The sequence below is a fragment of the Carica papaya genome, chromosome 1 (assembly GCF_054855325.1).
Source record: "Carica papaya isolate Zhongbai chromosome 1, ASM5485532v1, whole genome shotgun sequence".
NCBI lineage: Eukaryota > Viridiplantae > Streptophyta > Magnoliopsida > Brassicales > Caricaceae > Carica > Carica papaya.
The window spans coordinates 24,854,203-24,878,347 of NC_142309.1; the positions used below are offsets into that span (position 1 = coordinate 24,854,203).

At 34.0% G+C, this 24,145-nt stretch overlaps 2 protein-coding genes and 1 non-coding gene across 13 annotated transcripts; 1 reads left to right on the forward strand and 2 right to left on the reverse strand.

Moving 5' to 3' along the window:
- Positions 1-4,302, reverse strand: LOC110816669 (hydroxyproline-rich glycoprotein family protein). Of its 2 annotated transcripts, none has more exons than XM_022044960.2 (3): positions 3,702-4,295; positions 1,340-2,525; positions 1-559 (listed from the first exon to the last, which is right to left on the reverse strand). In XM_022044960.2, exons 1-3 carry the CDS (start codon positions 3,744-3,746, stop codon positions 345-347), a joined length of 1,446 nt encoding a protein of 481 aa, XP_021900652.2. In that variant the 5' UTR covers positions 3,747-4,295; the 3' UTR covers positions 1-344. The 2 variants fall into 2 exon arrangements, with proteins under 2 accessions (XP_021900652.2, XP_088078338.1); XM_088222212.1 differs by having other exon boundaries at positions 386-588; positions 3,702-4,302.
- Positions 4,303-7,090: 2,788 nt separating this feature from the next.
- On the reverse strand, positions 7,091-22,950 carry SDG25 (SET domain protein 25). Of its 10 annotated transcripts, XM_088222149.1 has the most exons (25): positions 22,753-22,950; positions 22,117-22,262; positions 21,410-22,013; positions 21,179-21,295; positions 20,255-20,632; positions 19,829-20,176; positions 19,420-19,734; positions 18,458-19,304; positions 18,221-18,355; positions 17,924-18,070; positions 17,341-17,505; positions 16,796-16,975; positions 16,227-16,403; positions 15,892-16,071; positions 15,382-15,561; positions 14,797-15,218; positions 14,599-14,721; positions 14,280-14,360; positions 12,324-12,377; positions 12,063-12,214; positions 11,698-11,743; positions 11,560-11,617; positions 11,028-11,107; positions 9,271-10,353; positions 7,091-7,322 (listed from the first exon to the last, which is right to left on the reverse strand). In XM_088222149.1, exons 2-21 carry the CDS (start codon positions 22,257-22,259, stop codon positions 11,722-11,724), a joined length of 4,770 nt encoding a protein of 1,589 aa, XP_088078275.1. In that variant the 5' UTR covers positions 22,260-22,262; positions 22,753-22,950; the 3' UTR covers positions 7,091-7,322; positions 9,271-10,353; positions 11,028-11,107; positions 11,560-11,617; positions 11,698-11,721. The 10 variants fall into 10 exon arrangements, with proteins under 10 accessions (XP_088078275.1, XP_088078300.1, XP_088078304.1 ...); XM_088222174.1 differs by having other exon boundaries at positions 7,091-10,353; positions 17,924-18,067; XM_088222178.1 differs by having other exon boundaries at positions 7,091-10,353; positions 16,796-16,972.
- On the forward strand, positions 17,579-17,695 carry LOC148270468 (U5 spliceosomal RNA). Its single transcript, XR_015815944.1, has one exon. It is a non-coding gene; the product is annotated as a U5 spliceosomal RNA (small nuclear RNA).
- Positions 22,951-24,145: the final 1,195 nt, after the last annotated feature.

A 24,145-nucleotide genomic window follows, 5' to 3' on the forward strand; every position in this document is an offset into this window, starting at 1 on the left:
TACCTCAAAAAAAACAATCAGATGCAGCTATATTGATCATAATACATTACATTTTAAGTAACAGTGCATCCATCTACCAAATATATATATATATATATATATAATTGATGCATCACATACAACTTCCAGAGAAGCACAAAGTTAGGATCATAGTAAATACACTCAGCAACCAAAGATCAGGTACACAAACCTGAAGGGCAAAGATGGAGGAGCAGGAAAGAACTGGTTAGGTCAAAGTTAAAGATGATTCCACCTATCACAGCAGAATCCAAGCCCAAGCGTGTGACAAAGGAAAAGTGCAAATTAATGCATGTGAGAAACAAGACAACTTCCTGCCCTAACTTCTAGTCATGCCATGCAAAATCTCCTCTGCCTTCTCTTGATCTTTTTCCCCTCCGATAGTCGATCTCTGCATCAGAACATGACAAACCAAGATGGTATTTTCTATCGAGCCTGGATGAACCGACCTTTGGGAATAAGTCCTCATCATCAGTCAGATTATAATTGTCTGGTGCACTTAATCCAAAGATGCTGCCAGGTTGACTCCTTGATTTATGATCTGAATCACATTGTAAAGGATCATCATGCCTGAAGCTAAAGGAATTCAGTAACAAAAAGCACAAATACAGGCATAGAATAGTATTCTGAGATGGATAGCATGTTGTGTAAGAGAAAAATGTGCAGGGGCATCAGAGTTATGGGATCCTTTGGTTATATAGAATTGGCAAGAAAGATACAAATTCCAACTGATTCTTTAGTCCATTATGTATTTGCCAGATATTTCCCCTTTTATCCTGTTTAAATATCTTTTTGGCTAAATTCCATTGTTTGAGCTTATGCACTCGGGAGGGAATATCAGGATTCATCTTCAGAGCGCATGGAAAGGAGGGATTCTCTATGACTGAATAGGTGAAATGCCTTGGGTTCAACTCACAGGCCCAAAAGGTAGAGTATATGATTTGGCTAGGAAATGTCACAGGTTCAAATCCATCAGTGAATACCAAATAGGCGGAGATATTCACTGGGCCAAGGGCAACCTGTCACGTAAAATATTCAACAACCAGTTTACCAGAATGAGGATCTCATTCCAAATTGCTTAATTTGTTGACCTTACATGTAAGTGTTCTGCACCCATGTGTCAAAATTTCCTTTCCAAGCTAAATGAAACAGATTTCAAAACCACATGAAAATATTTTTGTAAATTGCTCACCTAAGTCTGTAGCTTAGACTACATGAAAAAATTCCAAATGCATCAAAGATTTCACATACTAAAAAGGGACTTTATGTACAGTTAATTAGTGCGAAAGAAGGTAAAAGCCATTAGGTTAACGAACTTCACCTTCATATGCTGCAGTGCACTCAGTTTGTAATTCACAGTTTTTCACTTCATTATCAAGATCTGATTCTGATTTACAGCTTTTCTGACAGAGCAAGTTTGCCTGTGTTTTCTGATTTCTCTGCCCTTCATTTTGTGATGCAGGCCCCATACTTTCTTCAAAGGTAGGTTTATCTGAGGGAAATGGGGTCATGGTAAATGAGTCATCGGTTACATCAGTAATCTCCACATATTGTGTGGTAGTGATTATTTCATCTGCACTGAATCCAAAGGAAGCTCTGTATGCTTCTAGTTCTTCCACATCTTGCTTTGGGCTTTTTGCCTGCCTGTTCTGGTACCCATTTCCATTAGAAGGATAAACATCTGAGTCTTTGGAAACACTTAATCTCCCACCAGTATAAGGAAATGGAGGATCGTGATCCAGATAGAATTGAGCAAATGTAGCAGGACAGAAGAAATTCGAATCCTGAGACACCACAGGCGAACCAGTTGTATCGTGCCTTGACATCCTACCAGAATTACTCCTTGAACACTTTCCATCTTTTGGAGAAACCGACGGATCCCATTGTGGAGGGAACTCCCTCTCAGGAAAGGATGACGATAAGCCATCACCTGAAGTCCTGGAAATCGGAGATCTAAGACCACTAGCTGGACTACCAGGATAAAGTAAATAAGTCGTTTGAAGGTCAGTTGCAGCGACGTAATTGGTCTTATCAGTGCCTTTCAGATCCACCGAAGATGTCAAGAACCGAGCAAAAGGGACATCGGGTGAGGAGGGAGTAGTGAGGTGTGCCAACTCGGGAGGGGGAGTAAGAGGTGCAGTAGATGGCTCAGTTGTAAAGGTTGAGAAGACAGGAGGAGAGACCAGCTGTGTCTCATGGGCATATGGTCCAGTGGCAAACATTGTGGACGAAGGACCTCCAGGTGAGTTTGCAGACAAGAAGCAACTAGGTGATTGAGCTGTTGAAGGGAGTGCTGAATTGGTGAAGGATGCTGGTGAAGAAGGGGGAGCTAGAAGAGAAGGAACTAGTGCTGTAGCTTGGTTTGGCAATCCAGCTGTTTGAGCTCCATTTGGCTGGGCAGCTGATGCATTTCCTTCCGGAATACGAGATGCAGGTACAATTCGTCTTCCACCTTTCTGTGCACCAAAACAAGACAAAGCTCCCAAACATCCTCCCCACCTCTTTCGCTGCAGGTAGTATACCATTATAAACTTCAACATGTACTTATCAACAAAAAAGCTTAAGAACCAAAAAATTGTCCCCATACCAACGCAAAGAAAAAAGAAAAAAAATAAGAAAGAGATATTTTCTCTACATATCAGTGTCGGTGTGTCCATATATATCAATTTGGCACTTAAGAGTGCAGGCCATCTTTATTATTCTACAGAACACAAACGGATTCGAGGTCTAGAAAGCATTTTAAGATGGGATCAAGCAGAAAACATAAAAGAGCTTTATGTAAAGATCACGACCCTCTTCCAAAATTAAGAAAAATAATAATGTAAAGATCATGACCCAATTCCACTTTCTCAGCAAGCTACAAGCTGTTCAACCTCTTCCGTTAAACATTGATTTATTAATTCATTCCAATATTTCAGACTACCACTATATTTTTAAGGTTTGATCTTAAGACGAAATCCCTTATGTTGCAAATTACAGACACATCTATTCTATAACTAAAAGTCTAAACTTCCAGATGATAAAACGTTCCAAACAAACGCTGGCCATAACATTTCAGAAACACATGCTACTCTAGAGATCAAAAGAGTTGTAACAAAAGGCAGACTCGTGAGTTAATTGGTCGGATCTAAATTTGCAACGCTTAAGCTAGCTAAATTTTGCTGCGATTAGAGGGGAACTCGAAAGAAAGGTATGGGATATCTATGAATGAGTAATATAAGACAAAGTCAACAGAATTTTTTTTTTAAAAAAAAAAAAAACTAGATAGATGCCGAGAAAATTGTCGCTGAGAAGAGAAAGGGTCTCCATCAGATCAGTCATACTACTACCTACCACTACCACTACACAACCAAACAAAATAAAATTGTAAAATGAAAGAGAGAGAGAAAGTGTGTGTGTGTGGGGAGAGAGAGAGAGAGAGAGAGCAGAAAGGCATAAAAGGCAAGCATTAAGTAAAGAGTGCATCTTCATATTCAGAAATTTAGAAGAAAAAAGGGGGAGTGAGATCCCCCACGGATCTGAATAAGAAGATGTGGATGCACAAAAATGGCACCCAGAAAAAAAGAAGCCAGAAAAAGATCAAGTAAACTAAATTTCCAGATCTGACTGAAAACATGCAGCAGAAACCGCCCAGTTGAAGAGATGAACCAAAATTGAAGAGAGAGAGAGAGAGAGAGAGATACCCGTTCCCGTTCTTGCTGAGGGAATCTATTCTGCTCTGACCCCATTTTCAGTCTTTCTCTGAAGCTGTTGTATCTAGCGAGAGTAATTACTAGTTAAGTCAGCAGATGAGTAAGCTTTGATTTAGCTGGTGCTACCCCAGTCTTACATTTCTATTGGCTTCTTGTTAGCGGGAGAGTGTCGTCCGTGTTTACGTAGGGAATGAGAGTTAGATTTAGAGAATGAAGAAAGAATTAGATTTGGGTTTTCATATCCAGATTCACCCACTTGCATCCACAAACAGACACCATGAAGATTTGGCTCTTCCTATGGAGGACCAAAGACAGAAACAACAACAACAACAACAACAACAAAAAAGTGAAAGAGAAAAGAGAAAGGAGAAAAAAAAAAAAAGAAAAGAGAGATGAAGACTGGGACACACCAGATTATTAACTACTACCCTCCCCTCCTCCTCCCTCCTCCACCTCCCTCCTCCTCCTAGTAGGGAATATTATAATCGATGAATATATAAATATTTATGAAAAGGAATCCGGATAAAGAAAAGAGATTTATACTTATTAATCAAAGGAGAAGGAAAGACAAAACTAAAGCGAAAAGGATTGAAATGAGATAAAGGGAGGGAGAGGGGGGGGGGGGGGGGGGAAAGAGTGAGAGAAACACTTTTTCTGTATTTCCCTTTTTTTTTTTCTTTTAATTTCTTTCGTGTTTTTTTGTTTTCTTTTATTTTTATTATTTTAATTTTTGGGTAACGTGCAAAGTTTTTATAGGATTTGAAGAAAGCGAGACCAGAAGTAGGATTCGCTTCGGCTTTGTTCTCTTGTTTTATAATACAATTCTCTCTTCCTTTCTTTCTTTTTTGCCTTTCATCCAGGGAAGATAAATCTCAAATATTTCTAGAATTTTAATATTATTTCAAATAAAAAGTAGAGTAAATATTATTTTCTTAATATGCAAACAATTAAATGTTATATCACGCTGCCATAATACATGTTTAAAATTTATTTTGTTATAATTCTTAAATTAAAATAATTAATGACGTCACCAAAAAGAAAGAGGCAATTCAAGAATTAGATTTGGGTCCCGAGTGTGAAACCGAACTGAGGCTGGGCCCCAAAATCAATACTCCACGAACCACAATTTCTATGGTTTTTTTTTCAATTTTCTAATTTAGAAATTAAAAATCCTTCTGTTGAATTAAAACTAAAGTAAATGAAATTTTAGTATTTTTGAGAGAGTAGGGTACGAAGCAGATTAAATCATATTCATCTACTTTTAACCAAAAAGATAACATGTGATTTTGTTCATTACATCGTGAGCATTTCACATCTCCTTTGTCTTATAAATCATAATATACAACATATTTAAAACATGTCTGGTTGCAAAAGTGTGTACATATGAAACATTACATATTTCCACTATTGTTTTTTAAAATTAAAAAAAAAAAAAAACTAAGACTAACTGCAGTATTTTTATTTTGCCATAAATATATATATATATATATATGTGTGTTTATGTACGTACGAATAATGTAGTACAACGTGCTCGAGTATCTACTCTTACAATATTTTGAACCCAAATTGTTGGATAAAACTCAAGCTACTGGTAATTTACCATTTCAACACTTATATACATAGGATAATAATCACATATTTTTATATGAAATGAAAGTATTACAATCTTCGTCACTCAAACTACTTAATATGGCATTCATCGTAACAACAAATTATAATTCAAAATCTCACAAAATCCATAATGATATAAATTTTGAGTTATTAAGTTAAATACATGATCTGGTACTATTTACAAAGCCCCAAGCCCAACATCACTATTCCAACTTTTGTAATTCGAATTTAAATTATTAGTAATGTAAACTAATATGAAATGTAAATATTTAAATAAATCTATATAATTCAATTTTTAAGTTTAATTTAATTTAAAATATTAACAATTTTATATTTTTTAACAAAATTTAAATATATTCTCAATCCATTTAAAAATTTCTATAACTCAAATGATAAAAAAGACTAATTAATTGAAGAATGTTAACCAAAAAAAGCACTTCCAAGAGTCAAAATGTTCCAATGAAACTTGACAAAAAGTGATTGTTCTAGTGAAAAAAACAAGAAAATAGAATAGTTGAAGAAAGTTTTCACAAAACATTATATATTCTCAACCCAAACACTATGACTATTGCTATTTAAAAGGGCTTAAAAATAGAAAGTAGCATGCAACATTTTACTAAGCAAACATAGAAATAACCTTTTGAAACATCACATTTGCAGGGATCATCCTTCTTTTGAGACACTCATAAATTCCTTGTTCATCACAAGCACAAAAACATCATTAGAACCAATCCACATCTATCTTTCTTCAAGTAGATAAATCAATCTTAGCAATTCGTAAGAGTGATTTAAACAAAATGATGAGTATTACACCTCAAACGAGAGTTGTTACACCAGACCTTGGCCAACTTGCAAATACACCTTCAATTCAATTTTGCATAGACTAAGAGAAAGGTAAAGTAATCTTTTGTCTCCACGTTTTTTTCCCCTTGATAGATGTACATACTCACAATGTATAATACGTAAATCCACTTCGAATTATGAGCGAACTTGAACTCTATATTGATTACTAACTTGAACTCCATACTAATGGTATGAAGGATTATATTGATTGTAGTATTATGACTATTGAATTGCTCAAGTAAAATTCAAGTGGCTCTCTCGTAGGCTGCCGGCAATGCTAATCTTAGTTTTTTTACTAGCGGTATAATATACTATTTCAACTATTTTTTCTCCTTTGTTATTGAATTTTAAATTACTTTAAGACATGTTTTGCTTCTGAATGTTTTGAGATGGATTTAACGAGAAATGAAATGAACAATGAGATAATAATTTAATAGCAGGAAAAAAATAACATAAAAATAAAGAAGATAAAACATATAGAGAAAAAAAAAATTAGATACAAGAATATTCAAAATGAAATTTCACTTTTTATTTATTTTTCAAAAGTGAGGAGTGCAAAATTATGTAATTTACCCTTTCATTTTCTGGCCCCCAGAATTTTTTCTTCTTTTCACCTAGATTTTTGTTAATTTCACTCCTTTCTTCTCTAAATTGTGCTAGATTTTCCATGTAATCAAGCATTATTCTTGATCGGCCATATTGAAAAATATGCCCTTTGTATAACTTTTTGTACCAAATTGTATCTTATTCTTATCAATTTTGATAATGTTATGTTCTCAAAGTTATATTTTGTACAACATTAATTTAGGGAAAGAGCAGTCCCATACCTACCCCGGATATGAGGCAAGTAAGAATTGTCCCACACAAGTCCTGTAACCTCCCTACTGGCCTCTTATGATTTGGTGTTTACTACGTAAGAAAGAAGATTCGATCTTAATTTTTTTACAATGCAAATAACTTAATCGGTTAATTTAATTACACCAACAATAACACTTAATTTTGTGCCCTTTAACAAAAAGGTACCATCAACCTGAATAGAAAAGGCATCACGGGAAACTAAGATCAATTTTAGTACATTGGACTTTTTCAGCATTACACACATACTAGCGCATCGAGGCCTTCCAACCTAAGAAAATTCTTTCTATTCTCTTGACCACCCTGTCCAAACCCAAACATATGATAAAAAGTTAGACCTTGTGGATATATTCGAAAGAAATAAATTATTTTTGTAATGTTATTTAGAAATCTTTTAACTTTTATATTTAGTTCAAACATAAAAAATTATTTCTGGTCTTTCAAATAGAATTAGAAGATTAGAACCAAATTCATAATTTAAAAAGTATTGTTTTAACTCTAGATTGGGTTTCTATGTTCTTATGCTTGAACCAAATATACAAACTATATCATTCTAAATAATTTCTACAAAAAGAATTTACTAAATCCAAATATATATCCTGAAGTACAAATGAGGGGCATAGATCCCATGGATTCAGATTTGTTACCTTTTGAGATGATCGAATCTCCATCGCATTGGATGCGAATAATTATGTCAGCTGGCTCTTAATATAGAGTACTATTTGTGCAAACACTACTTGCATATAGTAATTAGTAAGAAGGCAAACATTTCTTGTCACACAGTTCATGTTGAAATTAGTTACCACCTCCTCAAAAAGGGATCATTTGAAAAATCAATAGCACTATAATAATACCTCAATTACACTCACACTAAGCTTTATTCACATCATCTTTAATTTTAATGCATGTCAAATGGTGCAATGATAAATAAATATAAAACCGAAACTTCATTTCCCAACCCTGTGTGGTACGTTCTCTTTCATTCTTAGCCGTTGGTTTTTATGTCATTTTTTAGGGAAATAATCATGTCGTGCAGCATAGAGCTAGAAATGAAGGGTATTTAAGTACAGTAGTTCTAACCCTAAAACCTAAAATTTTAAATATTTTATATATATATATATATAAGCTTTTACCGTAGGGTACATTCCCATTATGACGATTTGGTTGTAACTTACTGTTTATTAGGTGTTCATTTTTTATCACCAAGTCTAGTTGACTATGAGAAAATCGTCCTCGGAAATATACCAACTCTATTTGTTTAAGCACAAGTGGCTACCAATTATTTGGTGAAATTGTGAAGCAGTCGTAAGTGATGAGAAGCACTCTGACAAGACTTTCTCATTTTAACTCCTCTTGGCAGAAGGGAAACTTTTTGGCAGTTTTATCCTCCTTTTTTTTTTTTTTTTTTATGTTTCATGATTTTTTAAACAAAAAGCATAACAAAAATATTAAATCATTGGCACCAAGGGGTGTCACTCGTTTACAGAAACATTTAAGGGTTTCTTGGCATTTTACTTGCTTGCTTTGCCAGCCAAGATTTTAATGCTGTAAAATTCAAGGAATTTCAACCACGGCTCTGTTTGGTTCACACAAAATGACTTGATGAAAGTTAGAAACTCAATCTAAAGATAAGATAATTATTGTTGGATTAAAGACAAGAAAAATCAACTGGAAGAACTCCTGCAATCAAATCAAAATGAAGAAAAACCATCCCCAAACAAAAAAAACTTTTAAGTCACATACTTGATACGTTTCTTTCATCCCCAAATCAAAATGTGTTCCTCTTTTTTCTTTTCTTTTTTTGGGATACCATTTTTACCATCTCCCTTTCTCATTTTTGGTAATGCTCTATTTTTTTCTTTTCTATTGGCAGATTTTTTCCACCGTTTTTCATTAATTTTTTGCTTACAAAAATAACACAATCTGTACATGAGCATACAACTACTATAATTTTGAATAATTATCTTATTAGCTTCTTAAAGAAACAACATAAAATATTACGAAGTGTTATGTTTATTGTTTAGCATGTTTTCCAAGCATATTCTTTCCAAAATACTTTTGATGTTTTGCATGCCAATTGGTGAAAAACATTTTCTGCAGTAATATCCAAACTACACAAGATATTCTATTTTCAAGAAAACGAAAAAAAAAGGTACCTATCTTAATTTTCAAAAATCCTTTCACTGCAGCAACTGGGCCTAAAAATTGATAAACTCAAATAAAGAAAATAAATAAATAAGAAAATACGTACCAAAGGGCATAAAGAGAAACTTTGCCCCGACGGCCATGGGTGGTAATTCTAATTTGATCTACCCCTGCAACCAAAGAAATAAATAAATGTTTGGAAGTGTAGAGGTGAAGAAGATAACGCGGAACACTAGTAATCAAATGTATTGAGATGCACCCACCCTATGCAGCTGCTGACTAATTTTCATTCTTCACAGAAGAAAAAAAAAATTCAATTTTTCAAAACAAGTTATCGCCGTTAAAGCCTAGGAATTTTATTCTATCGCACTAACTTGACGACAATTTACCTTGATATTTACCAATATTATCCCCATGCAACCAAAAGTTGCATTTGGTTCCATTTCTAGACAATTTCTCGTTATAAATCTCGTATTAGTCTTTAGCATTCGCGTAACTTGAATTTCTTGATGGTACGAACTCAAACATAAAAATTGAATTCCCACCATCAAGTAATTTAAAATAGAGGTGGCAGCAACTAAAAATACAAATTATGTTCCGCATTCATGTTAAGACTAATACAAGAATAACAATGTTAAACTACAAGTAAAGAGCGCGCAGCAAGTCTCAGCTTAAAACCATGCATCACAGTGTACTGACGGGCTCCTCATAAAGTCATGGCACTCAACAAATGCCATTCATGAAAAGTACACAAGCAGTAAGTAAATTCAGATCCGTGTCATCAGTGCATCTCTATGACTTAGTCCCAAAACTCATAAAGAAGTGGCTTTAATTGTTGATCAAATCAGAAATTTAGGAATTAAATAAACAGATGGTGTAACAGACAGAACAATTTTCTATGTGTAGAATCATTGAATAATTCATCTTGTATATTTTCTTATATTGATTAATAAAATAACAATGCATGTCTGTACAAAAGAATTAGTATTCCAAAAAGTTCTCATGTGAGCAAAGAAAATAATAAGTGGATCTACAGTTTTCTAAGAGGAGAAACTCATCTGCAACAGAGCTATCTACAAGAACGGATATGAGTCAAGTAATTCTTCTTCCACATGTAGACAAACAAACCAGATGTTATAGGCCAGCCTTTAAAAATTTCCAATCTGCATTGACTATCGTGATGGATAACCTGAAACAACATACTACTAGCATCAATGCTCATATATCATTTAAGGAATAAGGCTCTTCACTTATTATAAACAAAAAGGACCCTACTATTGAACCAATTACCACATTCAACAGCATAGTAGCCAACTCTTGAATTCAATTGCAAATGGTTAAATCCTAAAGCCTACACAGGGTCGACCAGTACTTGAATGTCATCTTGAGAAGAAAAGGAACCACCAGTTTACTCAAGTGACAAGTGTGCCAAGTTATAAGATGGGTGAGTGGAAAAACTTGTCCAATGGGTTAAGGCTTCTCCTAAAAAGGATGGCTACTACACTATATTAACCAAAAATCAAAAGAAGTTAAAAACTTATCCCACAGAGAAGGTTTCTTCTATGGACAAAAGAAGAAGCTTAGGTCACACAATTGTAATTGATTCATGCACACACATCTTGTTAAAATCAATTATCAAACCTTTAATAAGATTAATACCAGAAACTAAGATCTTGTGTAGTTTTAAGAAAACTGTTCTGCCTTTTTTTTTTAATTTTTTAAATCATATATGTTTATAAACAAAAACAAAAAACACATAACCATTAAAAATAAAAAAAAAAAAAAGAAGATTTAAAATGGCTTATACTACAAGCATCTTAACTACAAGCTATGGTTACACTATGTAATGAAGCACATCCTTACTTGATTAGTCATTCGTAGACCAGTTGAATAGCCAAATGCTAGTTCATAGACTGATATATCTGAAATGGAGCAGATAAAATCTGCAACATGTTGAGGGGAAAAAAATGAATAAAATATACAGGTCCCTCAGAAGGATGATGTTACTCGATAGATTGATATTTCAAATCAAGCAGAAAAGAACACAGGTATATCATAAGGGGAAAAACTGAGACAACTCTTTTCGGTGATACTTACATCTCAGTTTTTCCCCCTTAAAATATACCTCAGCATGCTATAGAAGTATAGAGAACATCACCAAAAAGCATACTTAACCAAACATTTTTACATTTTTTGAGATTTCTATGCAGGTTTATCCACAAGAATGTACGTCAGATCTCCAAAATGAACAAAGAAACACAAATAGCAGATCAATATGTGGCAACAAAACTTCAAAGCTCAATCAAGGGTCAATAACTGACATATTACATGGCTGGCTTTATGACAATGTCACAGCAACATCAGAAGATATAAAAGATTAAGAATAACCACATACCTAGGACATCAATTACTGCCAACTCCACAATGTGATAACATAACCCAAGATAATGGCCCTATAAAAGAATGTAGTAAGTAGACAAGAAAAAACCTTCAAAGAAATCTTGACCTAAAGAATCATTATGCTTAAGCATACCTGCAAAGGAAACAAAATTTACTTCTAGTTTAATGAACCACGACACCTGACCAGAAACAAGAATTGTTAGAACAGATACAACACCCAACTCTTTTTGTCTTTTGCTTTTTGTTTTTTATTCTTTCAATGGGATGATACCAGCCAGCTCAAACAGCTTGACAACATGAATATTTTGACAAATTGGGGCATGAACCTCAACACATTGATGCCTCTTGAGTCCCTCCTCAAGAAAGACTTCTATAATTAGCTGTCATTTGTTCTCTTTAAATTTTGATGGGGAAAGAACTCCATTATACAAAGAAAGAAGCAATCAAGAAAAGATAATTAAACACATCAACAGCATTGTTAATGCCCTAATATCTTACTTTTTAGAACCACAGTTGCAGGGAATCTTCTTCTCCTCGAGAGGAAACTTGTAATTGTAAGTAATTTCCTCACCAGCAGCAATATGTCGCTTAGCGTAAATGAAAATTTTTTTCTGCCCCTCAACACTTATAACCTTCGTGTAACAATTGGGCTGAAAATCAAGTATTTCAATTACTATTCTTTTTAAATAAATCAAGTATTTCAATTACAAGAGCCACTTATTCAATAACCTGAAGCAAATATAAGAACTTGTATCTTACCTCACAAGAATGGTTTATAAACCTAGCAACCCCACCACGTTTTGTCGCATCAACCTACAGGCAAGGAGCAATTATAAAGTGAGCAGCTACTATATTAAAAGAGGGGTTAAAAAAATTGCAGACGCAACAAACTAAGAAGCAGAAGAATAGAAATAGGCAGAGAAAATGAGGGACAATGATGAAAAAATATAGAGAGAAGCAAAGCGAACGAGATAGGTTAAGCAGAATAATAATTAGAAGAACAATAAGAAAGATATAAAACCCCAGTAAAAAAGTCTTAATTCATCGTCAACATAGTACCTTTGCTGATAGCTATTAGCTTTTGTGTAAATATTAGTTACAACTAGTTAAAAAAATTATAAAAAAAGAAATCTGAAATATTCTAATTTTTACAATACTTAATATCGATAAAAATAAGATCTAACTAAACAGAAAAGTAAAATATTATAATACCTAAATAAAACTAAATAACCAAAATAACTTAAAAATACAAAATAATAATAGTTATAGAGAACTTTTCTAATTGAAAGTTTGTTGCAAAATAATATCTTTTTGTTTTGCATCACTATTTTGCAAAGCAAAGCTTCCAATTTGCAACATATGCAGGGAAATGATATCCTAAAAAGTACTAGGAAGATATGCAAGTTGAAAGTTATTGATTAGCTACCTGGTGATGCAGAATAACAAAATCTTAAATCATAATTATGTGAGATAAGGAAGATTTTTATAATTGTCATTATTATTTATCTTAAGTTTATATAGGTGATTTAGATAGGTTTTGAGTTTAATTGGGATTTAGATACTTTTCACTTTGTTTGGTTATTTCAATATGTCCTTATTAATTGCAAATTGGGTTAGTGATTTCGTTTTGCCTCATGCTCTTACAGAATCTACAGTTTCGGTGACCAACTCTGTTTTTTTGAAATATAAAAGTTTTGATGACCACCTTATTATTTTCTTATAGAGATTCAAGTTTTCTGAATCTCAAGCTTTTGAGTTGTTAAAAGTGCATGTTCATATAATCTTCAAAAGAAAAAGTGCCGGTTCATATCTTTTTATACTCCATCACTTCAAAACTTGAGATCGAGCTTTTCCCAAATAAAGGAGCATGGAACCGAACAAGAAAATCTTAAATTGGAATAATTTTGCATTAAGAAATATTAGTAGTTGTTTACTTAGTATCCTCAATCCATTTTAGTTATTTAGATAAATTTTGAGTTTTATTAGGAGTAAGAAATAATATTTCACTATGTTTATTTTCTTTATTAGTTGTAGATGTAATTAGTGCTTGCATAACAGCTACTAACCTAAACAGCAGACAATGTCAAGTCGAGAATTCTCACCTCTATTTTATTCCCAGTTATCTTCTTTTTGTTCTCAACTATAATTCTCGTTATATCTGGTATATAGTCTATCTTGTTCTATCTATTTCTCCATTTCAATTCTTCACCTTAATCCCTTATTCCCTCTATAGTATTCATCTATAATCTTCTATTTTCTCGCCTAAGTTCGAATTCCATAGAATCGTAAGAAAAGTTGGTCTCAGTCTCAAATCATACTACTTCTACATCACTCGGTTAAAATGAACTAACTTTTTGTGTATGAGCATGAAACGTAAAAACAAAGATGTCACAAATGAATCTTGTCTTCCATAAGTCTGACCTATTAAACACTAACAATCACATTAGAAAGCACTTAGTACCACAGACAAAGAAATGCATGTAAGTTTTGAAGGATTAGGCAGTTTAAATGATTCACAAAACTTTTCACCTCAATCATCAAAATCTAACCAACTAATTGGAAAATCTAGTCCGTCCAAAATAGAAAGGCAACTCATACCAACACTTCCAGTATGTGTATGCAATCAAACATCCACGAAACAGGTGTCCATAGAAATTCAATATCTAAGTTCTAAAAACATTAACTTAAAGACTTGCATTTACACTGCTCACTGACCACATAACCATCATCAAGTCTAAAAAGGTAACTGCTGCCAATACCCATCTTCTCATACTGAGCCTCCCGTATATCAGATATCTGCAAATATTAACAAAACCATCAAACATTCGTCCAAGCAAGTTAATAATTACAGTCATCTACATGAATCTTCTCATGAAAACTAACACTCCGGTCACAAAACCAAAAAGGAACCGCATCAAGCCCTTAGCCCTCCCTCCAAACCTCCAAGAAAAAAAAAATACATAGAACTAAGAGGCATTTATTATAAACAAACCTCATAGGATGCTAAACTTAAAACAGAAAAAGTCAAACTCACCCGGGGACGAATTAGTTCTCCTACATATTCAATGACAAAATCTTCTGCCTCAATTGGTTCCAGAGCAATAAGACCCCAGTCATGTATCTTACTTCTTTGGAATCGTAAACGCTTTTTCCTTGCCTAAAAAGACCATGAAACTTTTAAGGACCACAGCATAAGAAGGAAATTCAAAGACAAACTAGGCATTTAAACTACCTTCAGTTGAGTAGCTTTCAAGAGGTCAGCACCCTCGGCAGCAGCAAGAAGATTCCGCAGCTTCACCCTATTTGTTCTTGCAGAAAGACCCTTGACAACTGACCACTGAGATATCTTACTCGCAGAACCTAAATAATTTGTCTGAGTATAATGAATTCCCCTAACACGAGCTCTTTCAGCAGGACTTGCCTTCAGTGACCAGGCATGCCATTCCCAGCCATTGATGCAGCATCGAGCACATCCATCAGATTTAGGGCAGGAATTTAGTGTTCTAGATTTATTAGCCTTGGCCTTTCTAATCTCAACCTTTTTACATGCAGTCTTCTTGCTAAAACCATTCTCTACTTTCAGAAGCTTCATAGAATGAGATGGAGATACATCATCTGTTGAACACTTCCTTTTCGGTTTTGATACCATGGTTGCTGCAGAGAAGAAAGGAGTGTGTATCAAAAATTAAGCATAAAGTTAAGATTGGAGCCTTCAAGGAAGAGAGTTACAAAAGATGACAAGACATTAAAAAGAAACAAAGTATCAAACAAAAATAAAAGATAAGGGTTGACATAAAAAAAGATAAAAAATAATAACCTTTTGACCTCCTAAGGGAATCATGACTGCACTTATCAACACTTTCAACATCATGGCACTCAACCACCTTTTCAAAACCTTCACAGCAAGCTGACATACCCTCTGTGCTAGGTTTTGCAACATCTTTTACCGCCACAACATCCAATAAACGCGTCCTTTTCAGCTTTGGTACCTTCACTGCTGCACAAAAGAATTAAACAACAACCAAAAAAGGTAAAGATTTTTGTCCAGCAGGCACTTTTTATCCCTCCCTGGAAAGATAGCAAGGAGGAAAAGAAAAAGCAATGCATCACAAAATGACATGAGGCACATCATCCATTAAAGGCTTCCTTTAAGTTTTTGATACCTTAGCTACTGCAGACAAGAGAAAGAGAAGTGATAGTGGGAAAATGAAGGCAGAAATTAGAAACAATTTCACGGAACAAATAAAAACAAGAGATTAAAAGAAATAAAAATGTATGAAATGAAAATTAAAGATAAGGTAATACAGGGGGAAAAAAGGATAATAACCTTTAGGCATCCTGAGGGAATCATGAATAGGCTTATCATCACTTCTGGCATCATGACATTCAACAACCTTCCAAATATCATCAGCCCAAGCTGACATCCTCTTCATACAAGGTTTTTTAGCATCTTTTACAACTGCCTCATCCAATAAATTTTTCTTTTTAGGTTTTGTTACCTTGGTTGCTGCAGACAAGAAAAAGAGAACTGACTGATAAGGAAAATGAAGTGGAAATTCCAAAATGGAGCTTCAAGGAACAGTGACATGAGGCCACAAGGAATTTAAAAAAGACCAAGAAATGTCAAATGAAACCAAAGAGTAATAGAGAAAAAGAAATAACCTTTTGGTATCCCAAGGGAATCATGAGTATGCTTATTATAATCTACAACATCATGGCATTCGATAACCTTCCCAAAATCTTCAGTGCAAGACGACATCCTCTCTATGCAAGGTTTTGCAGCATCTTTGGCAACTGCATCATCCAATAAACACTTGTTTTTCAGCTTTGATATCTCCACTGCTCCACAAAAGAATAAAACAGCAACCGAATAAGGGAAAAGAATATCTTTCCAGCAGGGACTTCTGTTTGTTTCCAACAAAGATGGTAAGGAAAAAAAATGCTACCACTAAAGTCAATAGTAACTAAAGCAAATGCTAAATTTCTATTATTACAAATGAATGCATCATCTAATGGGATGCGGACATATCAGTCACTAAAATTTTCCTTTTTATGTTTTGATAAATTGGTTACTCAAATAAAAATAAGAACCGGATGTATAAGAAAATTGAAGCATACAAAATGGAGCTCCATGGAAAAGCAACACAGGACCACAAGATATTAGAAAGAAACAAAATAAATATCAAATGAAAATAAAAAATGCGGACCATTAGCAAAGAAAAGAGAGTAACCTTTCGGTCGCTTAAGGGAATCATGAGTACATTTGTCATTGCTTCCCACATCATCATGTTTTAAAACCTCCTCAACATCTTTGGTGCAAGCTGAAATCCTCTCTTTACAAAGCTTTGCAGCAGTTTTTACAACAGCATCATCTAATAAATGCTTCTTTTTCAGTTTTGATACTTTCACTGCTGCACAAAAGAATAGAAAGCCAACTCAATAAAGAATGAGAACGTCTTTGGAACGGGGCCTTTGGATCATTTCCTACAAAGATGGCAAGGAAAATAAACTATCCTTAAAGTAAATAGTAACTTAAACTACTGCTTAATTTTCTCCATTATAAATTGATCTACTAATTGCTTTTCTTAGGTTTTTATACCTTGGCTGCTGCAGACAGAAAAAAAACATAACCGATGGTATAAGAAAAGCGAAGAATAAAATTTCATAATGGAGCTCCAAGGAATAGGTAGACAGAGCCACAAGACATTAGGGAAAAAAATAACTATTGGATGAAAATAAAAATAGATTAGTATGGAAAAATAAAAAAGATAACAACCTCTTGGCGTTCGGAGGGAATCATGAGAACACTTATCATCACTTCCAAAATCATGGCATTCAACAGCCTTCTCAAAATCTGTGGTGCTAGCTAGAATCCTCTCTATGCAAGGTTTTGCAGCATTTTTTACAACTGCATCATCCAGTAACTTTGATACCTCCACTCCTGCACACAAAAATAAAAAAATAAAAAACAAAAACTGCCAAATAAAGAAAAAGAACGTCTTTCTAGCAAAAAGATCAGTGCAGTAAGAACAGAGCAAAATATTCCTTTGCCTTTTACTAACTAATAGAATGTGCTTGTTGCCTTAAGCAGGATACTTCAATTTTTGGAAGGATTGCTCTTCAAAAGTACAACCCCTTATTTCAAAGATTATCTTCCTAATGATTAAAAAAAAGGACAAATTATCCCAAAAGACAATAGAAAATTAAATCTATGCTTAACTTTTATCATTATAAATCAATGCATCATAGATCATCTAGAAACATAAAGATAACAGACAAAATGTAGAAATGCCAAATACAAAGGAGAGTCTCAATTTTAAAAACTCCATAGAAGGTCATATATAAGAAAGAAAGAATACCTTTTAATGCCTTCTTGAAGGACTTTTGAGTAAGCTTTTCCCCAATTCTGACACCAGGGACCCTGTTACCAACAACCTTCCCAGAATCTTTGGCAACTTCATCATCCTTGAAGTTCCTACTTTTTTTAGGCTTTGATTTCTTCCCTGCTATACATGGGAAAAGATAACTAATGGTCTAAGAGAAAAAAAGCAAAGATGAACTACACATTAAACCTTCAATTGATTATACGTTCTAGGGACTCATATGATTATATGAAAAGAAAAATAACATCAAATGCAAAGGAGAAACATGCTTACATTTTAGCCTTTTGGGGGAGGAATCAACAGTGTGTTTTTCCTCACTTCCAAAATCCTGGTCTCTGCTGCCAACAACTTTCCCAAGATCCTCAGTGAAGGCTGACTCCATCTCCCTGAGAGGCTTTACAGCATCATCTGCAACCACATCTCCTTGAGGATCAATGATTCATCATACCATAAAGATATCTCTAGAACTAACATAATTAAATTGGATAAGGAAAATTTTAGAAGACATACTATGAAGCCTCTCGATGGCCTTCTGTACTTTTTGACAACTTACTTTCTCGTCTGATAAATGATCACTTGACGAACTGCCTTTACCTGCTGCTTTTAGATTCCTAGCACCCAAAGATAATTCATTCATGTCCTTTTTCTTTAAACTCCTTCTAATCACAAGAGGAGGTTCAACATCAGCACTTTCATTTTGTGATACATCTCTGGTAAGCTCATGTTTTCTTCGCTTTCCAAGAGGTTGCTTACACGACCTAGAGTTGGCTGGAGTCATAAGATGAGCAGAAGATCTCAACTTTTTTTGTGCCAGCTTTTTCTTGTGGTTATGGCTATGCTTGCCCTTCTCCACCACATTTCTGTTAGAATCACCGTGTTCCTTTAAACCACGTTGCAATATAAAGAACTGACTGATAACACTGTCTATGAACAATGATTTCCACTCCCTTAGAACATCATCATGCAGCTTCTGACGGAACATTGCCATGGCAACATATCCTCCAATCTTAGGTATACACTCCTCCGACCTTGAAGGTCTAAATTTACAAACGTTTGCTGGTACAACACTTCTAGCATTGCCTTCAAATCCAGGTGGTAATTGCTCATCAATTTCTTCATCATCCATCATATCGCCTATAGACACACATGATTTCTTGAATATACTAGCCAAAAGAGTAGAAATAGAATTCTGAGACTTGCTATGAGCGAAGAATTCGCTAGCCGGTAGTAGATTTTGAGAATCATTTGACAAATTCTTTTCAGCAGAAATTCCATTTGAATCTACGTTCAGTTTGTCACATACACCATCGGAATTGTGGTCACCCATGTGGAAATAATGACTGGAAGAAATTGTTGCCTGCAACAGTACAAGCTTTTTCCTTAGATATGAACTCTCAATGCACATGGAAAGACGCACACAAAGAAATGCAAAAGTATTTCAAAATAGAGCAAAAATAAACATAAATTCTTGCCTCATTTGATTTTTTATCTTTCGATGAATTAACTACTTTATTCACTTCATCCTCAACAAGGATCTTTACATAATTGGAGAGAAATGCTTTTGTGGATGAATGAAGCTCTGTTTCTACGCCTTCCAGAATGCATTTTATATCATCAACCGTACCACTGTTGCATGATGAACTGTTCTGTTTGGATGACTTCTCTCCCACAGGTAGAGATGAAGTAATGCAAGACAACTGAGCCTGACTATCTAAGGCATTTTTCAGAAACTCAAACCCAGGAGGGCAATCAATTTCACAAGCAGAGGATTCCAGCGGAGATACTGACTGTGAAGTAGTGAAACAGAAATTCATGTACCTTTATGCACAGAACTGAAATCAAAAAGAAAAAAGAAAAACTAGAAACAGGTTTATCACTCACAGGTCCATCCATTACGTCGATACTCTTTTCACAATGGTCCCTGCAATCACTAGTAGCGGTAGAAACCTCTGAAGCACAAGACCAAAGTTTTCTCCTTCTCCAGGCAGATGAATACTCTACAGCAGGATCATAAAAGACAGCATTCCACATAACTTGCATGCAATAGTCAAAAAGAACTCGACAAACAGCTGAATATGAATCCCAAAAGTTTTCAATGTTTCCCACAGACTTTCTAATGATACGAGAGTCATTAGATACACAATTAACGCATTTCTGGTGAGATACATTTTGAGAAGTTGCTGCCTCACCCTCTGAAACATGATTCTCCTCATTGCTAATTTTGGACTGCTAAACAACAAAAATAGCAATTTATCAGAGAGGTTTAGGCTCAGCGTCAGCAAAACATCTGCAAATCATGTATATTACCGTTCCAGCATCCATAGAGCAACTGACAGCAGCTTGATCCATTGATTCAATATTCTTTTGGGAGAAATTAGCTGACTCAATCTTAACATGTTGAGAATCTTTCTTAGTATCATAAAACTCTAAAATGATGCTGTGGATGATCTCATCTACCACAACCCTACGAGCTGTTTTCAGTATTCCATTATGCAGCTGAAATGACACTGCTTCAGAAATTTCAGATATGATATTGCCCCCTGAGCCAGTTGTTGGTACATTTGCTACCAGCATCTCATTGTATTTGGCTTCAGAATACAGTGCAAACTGACCTTGAGCTAATCTCCATGCATTGATTATACATGATAATGTCCCAGGACTAAATTTAGCCTGAGCATGATATACCTGCAGAAGGGTATTACTATAAGACCAAATAAGCAAACATAAATAATATAGTGGATGTATAAAAACATTCATCAGAAGAGGCAAATGGGAAAAAATCTAAATACACGTAATAAAGGAGAATCCACCACCAGAATCTATAAATTCACATTCTAACTTCTAGATGTCCAAGATAAGATATAATGAATTAGAAAAAAAAAATTCTTATTTCCGAATTTTCTGCACCTACCTGACCAAAGCCTCGTGTCCCCCTGATTAAAAACAGTTTGCATCAATCAATAATAATATTTCACTCCTAGCCAGAACTGTTAAATTAAGCTCCTAATCAAGCTGCCAAACATGATAGACACATACATCCATAATCAAATCTATCATCACAGGACTGAATGGTCTTAAGGGTCTAAAATGGTAATAAAATGACAAATGCATTAGAATTTAGTATGCAGTTACGCAAGGAAAAAATTGTATAGAAAATTCGAGACAATTAGTTATGATCCAAGATTATCTTAAATCCAGTATTCCCAATGCATAGTATCCTTAAAAGCTTACCATAACTGAATCTCGGATATACCCGTACTGATGCCATGAATATAATTGTGAAAGAGAATATGGTCCATGCTTCCTACCTTCACCATCCTCAATAAACCAACAAACATCTTCTCCTCTCTGGAACAAAGCATCAAAAAACATGAATGCAAATCAAGAGAATCCCTATGAATGTATATCCAAAACATATCACACAAATGAAACAGGATGCTACAACTACAAAAGCAATTATACCGGTAATGTAAATGGTGTAACGCAGCTAGCTGGTTCAGGAGTCACTGTGAAGTTATTGGGATTATAACTGTTACAGTTAACATGGGTTGACAACTCCGAGTCACCGTGAACAGCAGCTCCGGCAGCATGGCTAACAACATTCCTTTGTCCCTGGGCTGCTGAATCTACAGTACACGAGGTAGGATAATTTGAAGGACTGACCGTGTTAGTTGTGACCATACTCAAATATGCAAAACCAGTTGCAACATGGTTAGGAAACTGTCTGAAGTACTTCAAAGGCACGGGGTTCAGTAAGGTTTGATTGATAACAGGATACACAGGAAGTTCATCTGGCAAGAAACCAGTAGATAAACCATCGTATAACTGTTGTTGAAGATATGGACCACACATCTGACCATGCTCGTTTAGGTACATCCATCCACTCACAAAAGTCGACGAGGCATACCCCAATAAACCCTGGTCATGATATGAAGATCCACCACTGTTACAAACCTCCATAATATCACTACCATTTCCATTGGACTGGCAATTCATCTTCATAGCACAATCTGGACCAAACTTTTCATCAGAATTGCAATAAAAGATATTAATGGAGTTGGATTGCCTGCCAAAGCATTGTCAATTTGGATATTAGTAATCTATAAAAGCTCATAAATAAAATATACAAAAACTAATGCAAGCAAAGCCAGCATGCTAGCGCACTTAACTGCATTGATGAGGCAGCGCCATTGTCAATGCCTAGACAGACACTTGAATGACTATCTTGGTCCTCAACATCTATTAGTCGAAGCTTCTTTCTGGAATGTAGAGAGTGAGTGTACTCGTGAACCGGTCCTGATGACGAAACCATGGCCTGGACAATTTATTTAGATGTTACCAGGATGAAATTTAACTGAAGAAAGGAATAAGAACCACTAGAACAGAAACAACAAGCACAAAACATCCAAGCAACTTAGAAGATCCATAGATAAGGAATCATCGTGGTCACACGTCACAAGGCCCAAAACTTATTGGGGATTCGGCTAAAGCAGTAAAGCAACAACTATGAAAATTAATATCGCGGAAATAAAGGATCGATCGTTAGTAACATTGGCACCATTATTGAAATTAATATTAACTGGGATAAAGAAAAAAATCCGATCAATATATACAGGAGATGTATTTTTACATGCATATATACATTTTTATATATTTATAAGAACAAAAGATTGATGACAAATACAGGAGAAGCACTAGATGATTAACAAATAGGGATCCGCGAGTCTTAGATCGGAAATAGAAAATCGGCTAACCTATAAAGAAATTAGGGTTACAGTTAAAAGTGGCAGTCCGTAGCAGCCTACCAGGTGTCCGTGCGGGACTTGCCGACGAAGACAAACAACAAAACGGCCGGATAAGTTTCCCTATTTCCACTTTGCCGGCCACCTCTCTCTCTCTCTCTCTCTCTCTCTGCAAGCGGAAAGGGGAAAAAGACGTAAAGAAAATACAGCAATCACGAAAACTTGCGAATTTGCGTTTGGGATATTTCCATAGCCTGCTTTTAGAGGGTGATTCGATAGGTTATATGCTTCTAACAATTTTTTAGTTTTAATTACTCGGAAAAAAAAAAAAAGAAAATTACTTCATTTGAATATGAGGTTATTAAGAACAAGGTGATTTAATAATATTTAAAAAAATAAACAATTTATTCTTATTTTTTATTTTATAAATTACTTACCTACTTGTTTTTATCTATTTTAATTTAAAATATATAATAATAAAAATTTATAAATCAAATTTTTACAAAAGTAACTATTTACTTTTTATAATAAGTATTTTGTAAAAATGAAAATTACTTATTTTTCAAACACAAATTTATCCGTCTTAATAATTTGGTTGAAAACATTTTTCATAATAATTCTCAAATATCTATAAATATTTACAAAATAATGGTAAAAATAATTGTGAATCCTATCATTTATTTACTTTTAATAGTTAAAAGGTATCTTATAATCTAAACAAATATTTTTGTGGTTAAAATTGAACAAATAATTTTTTTATAAATTATTATACAGTAATCTTCATAATTAAATTTTATTACAACATAAAATCATTATAATGCTTATTACTTGGTACTAAAATTAAACTAATACTTTTAATAATTCACTTCAATTCTATAAATATATAAAATTATAAAATTAAATAATTGGCTATAACAATTGCATTTTACTTGCATAAAATTTAATTGTGTGAAGTGTTCAATACACTTGTTTTAACATGGGTTAATTTTTTTTTTTTGTTTTATGCTAAAAATATTATATGAATTTTTAATTTATTATAATAATAAAATATTTATCTCATGCAAAAATTATAATAATCTCGTTAAAATTTAATACATTTTAATCACTGTAAAAATATTAATATACTAAAAAATAATTTTTTATTTTAAAAAAATCAAACATTACATGTGAGTTACTATTAACAAATAATACACTCATAACTGATGAATTATACAATTTAAATGAGGACCCAGAACTAGAAGAAAAATAAATTCATAAATTTAATGCGAAAACGATTGATAGAGTTAGGTTTTAAATTTATTTCACAATAATTTAGAATGTCTAATATTATTAGAAGAATGTCAATCCTAAAATATAAGCGGAAATTAAATAAATAAAACAAAAAGCGAATACTAAACATCATATGACAACCTTTACTAATGCTTGAAGGGAGTCTGTCTAGTGAACTATTCACAAC

Excerpts from the sequence above, each read along its gene's own strand:
- LOC110816669 (XM_022044960.2), bottom strand. The coding sequence starts at position 3,746 with ATGGGGTCAGAGCAGAATAGATTCCCTCAGCAAGAACGGGAACGG. Across the intron at positions 2,526-3,701 it reads CTCAGCAAGAACGGGAACGG|CGAAAGAGGTGGGGAGGATG; the intron begins GTATCTCTCTCT and ends TACTACCTGCAG. Across the intron at positions 560-1,339 it reads GTGCACTGCAGCATATGAAG|ATCATAAATCAAGGAGTCAA; the intron begins GTGAAGTTCGTT and ends AATGTGATTCAG.
- SDG25 (XM_088222158.1), bottom strand. The coding sequence starts at position 22,259 with ATGGTTTCGTCATCAGGACCGGTTCACGAGTACACTCACTCTCTACAT. Across the intron at positions 15,562-15,891 it reads TTCCCTCAGGATGCCTAAAG|CAGTGAAGGTACCAAAGCTG; the intron begins GTTATTATCCTT and ends TCTTTTGTGCAG. Across the intron at positions 12,215-12,323 it reads TTATAAACCATTCTTGTGAG|CCCAATTGTTACACGAAGGT; the intron begins GTAAGATACAAG and ends CTTGATTTTCAG.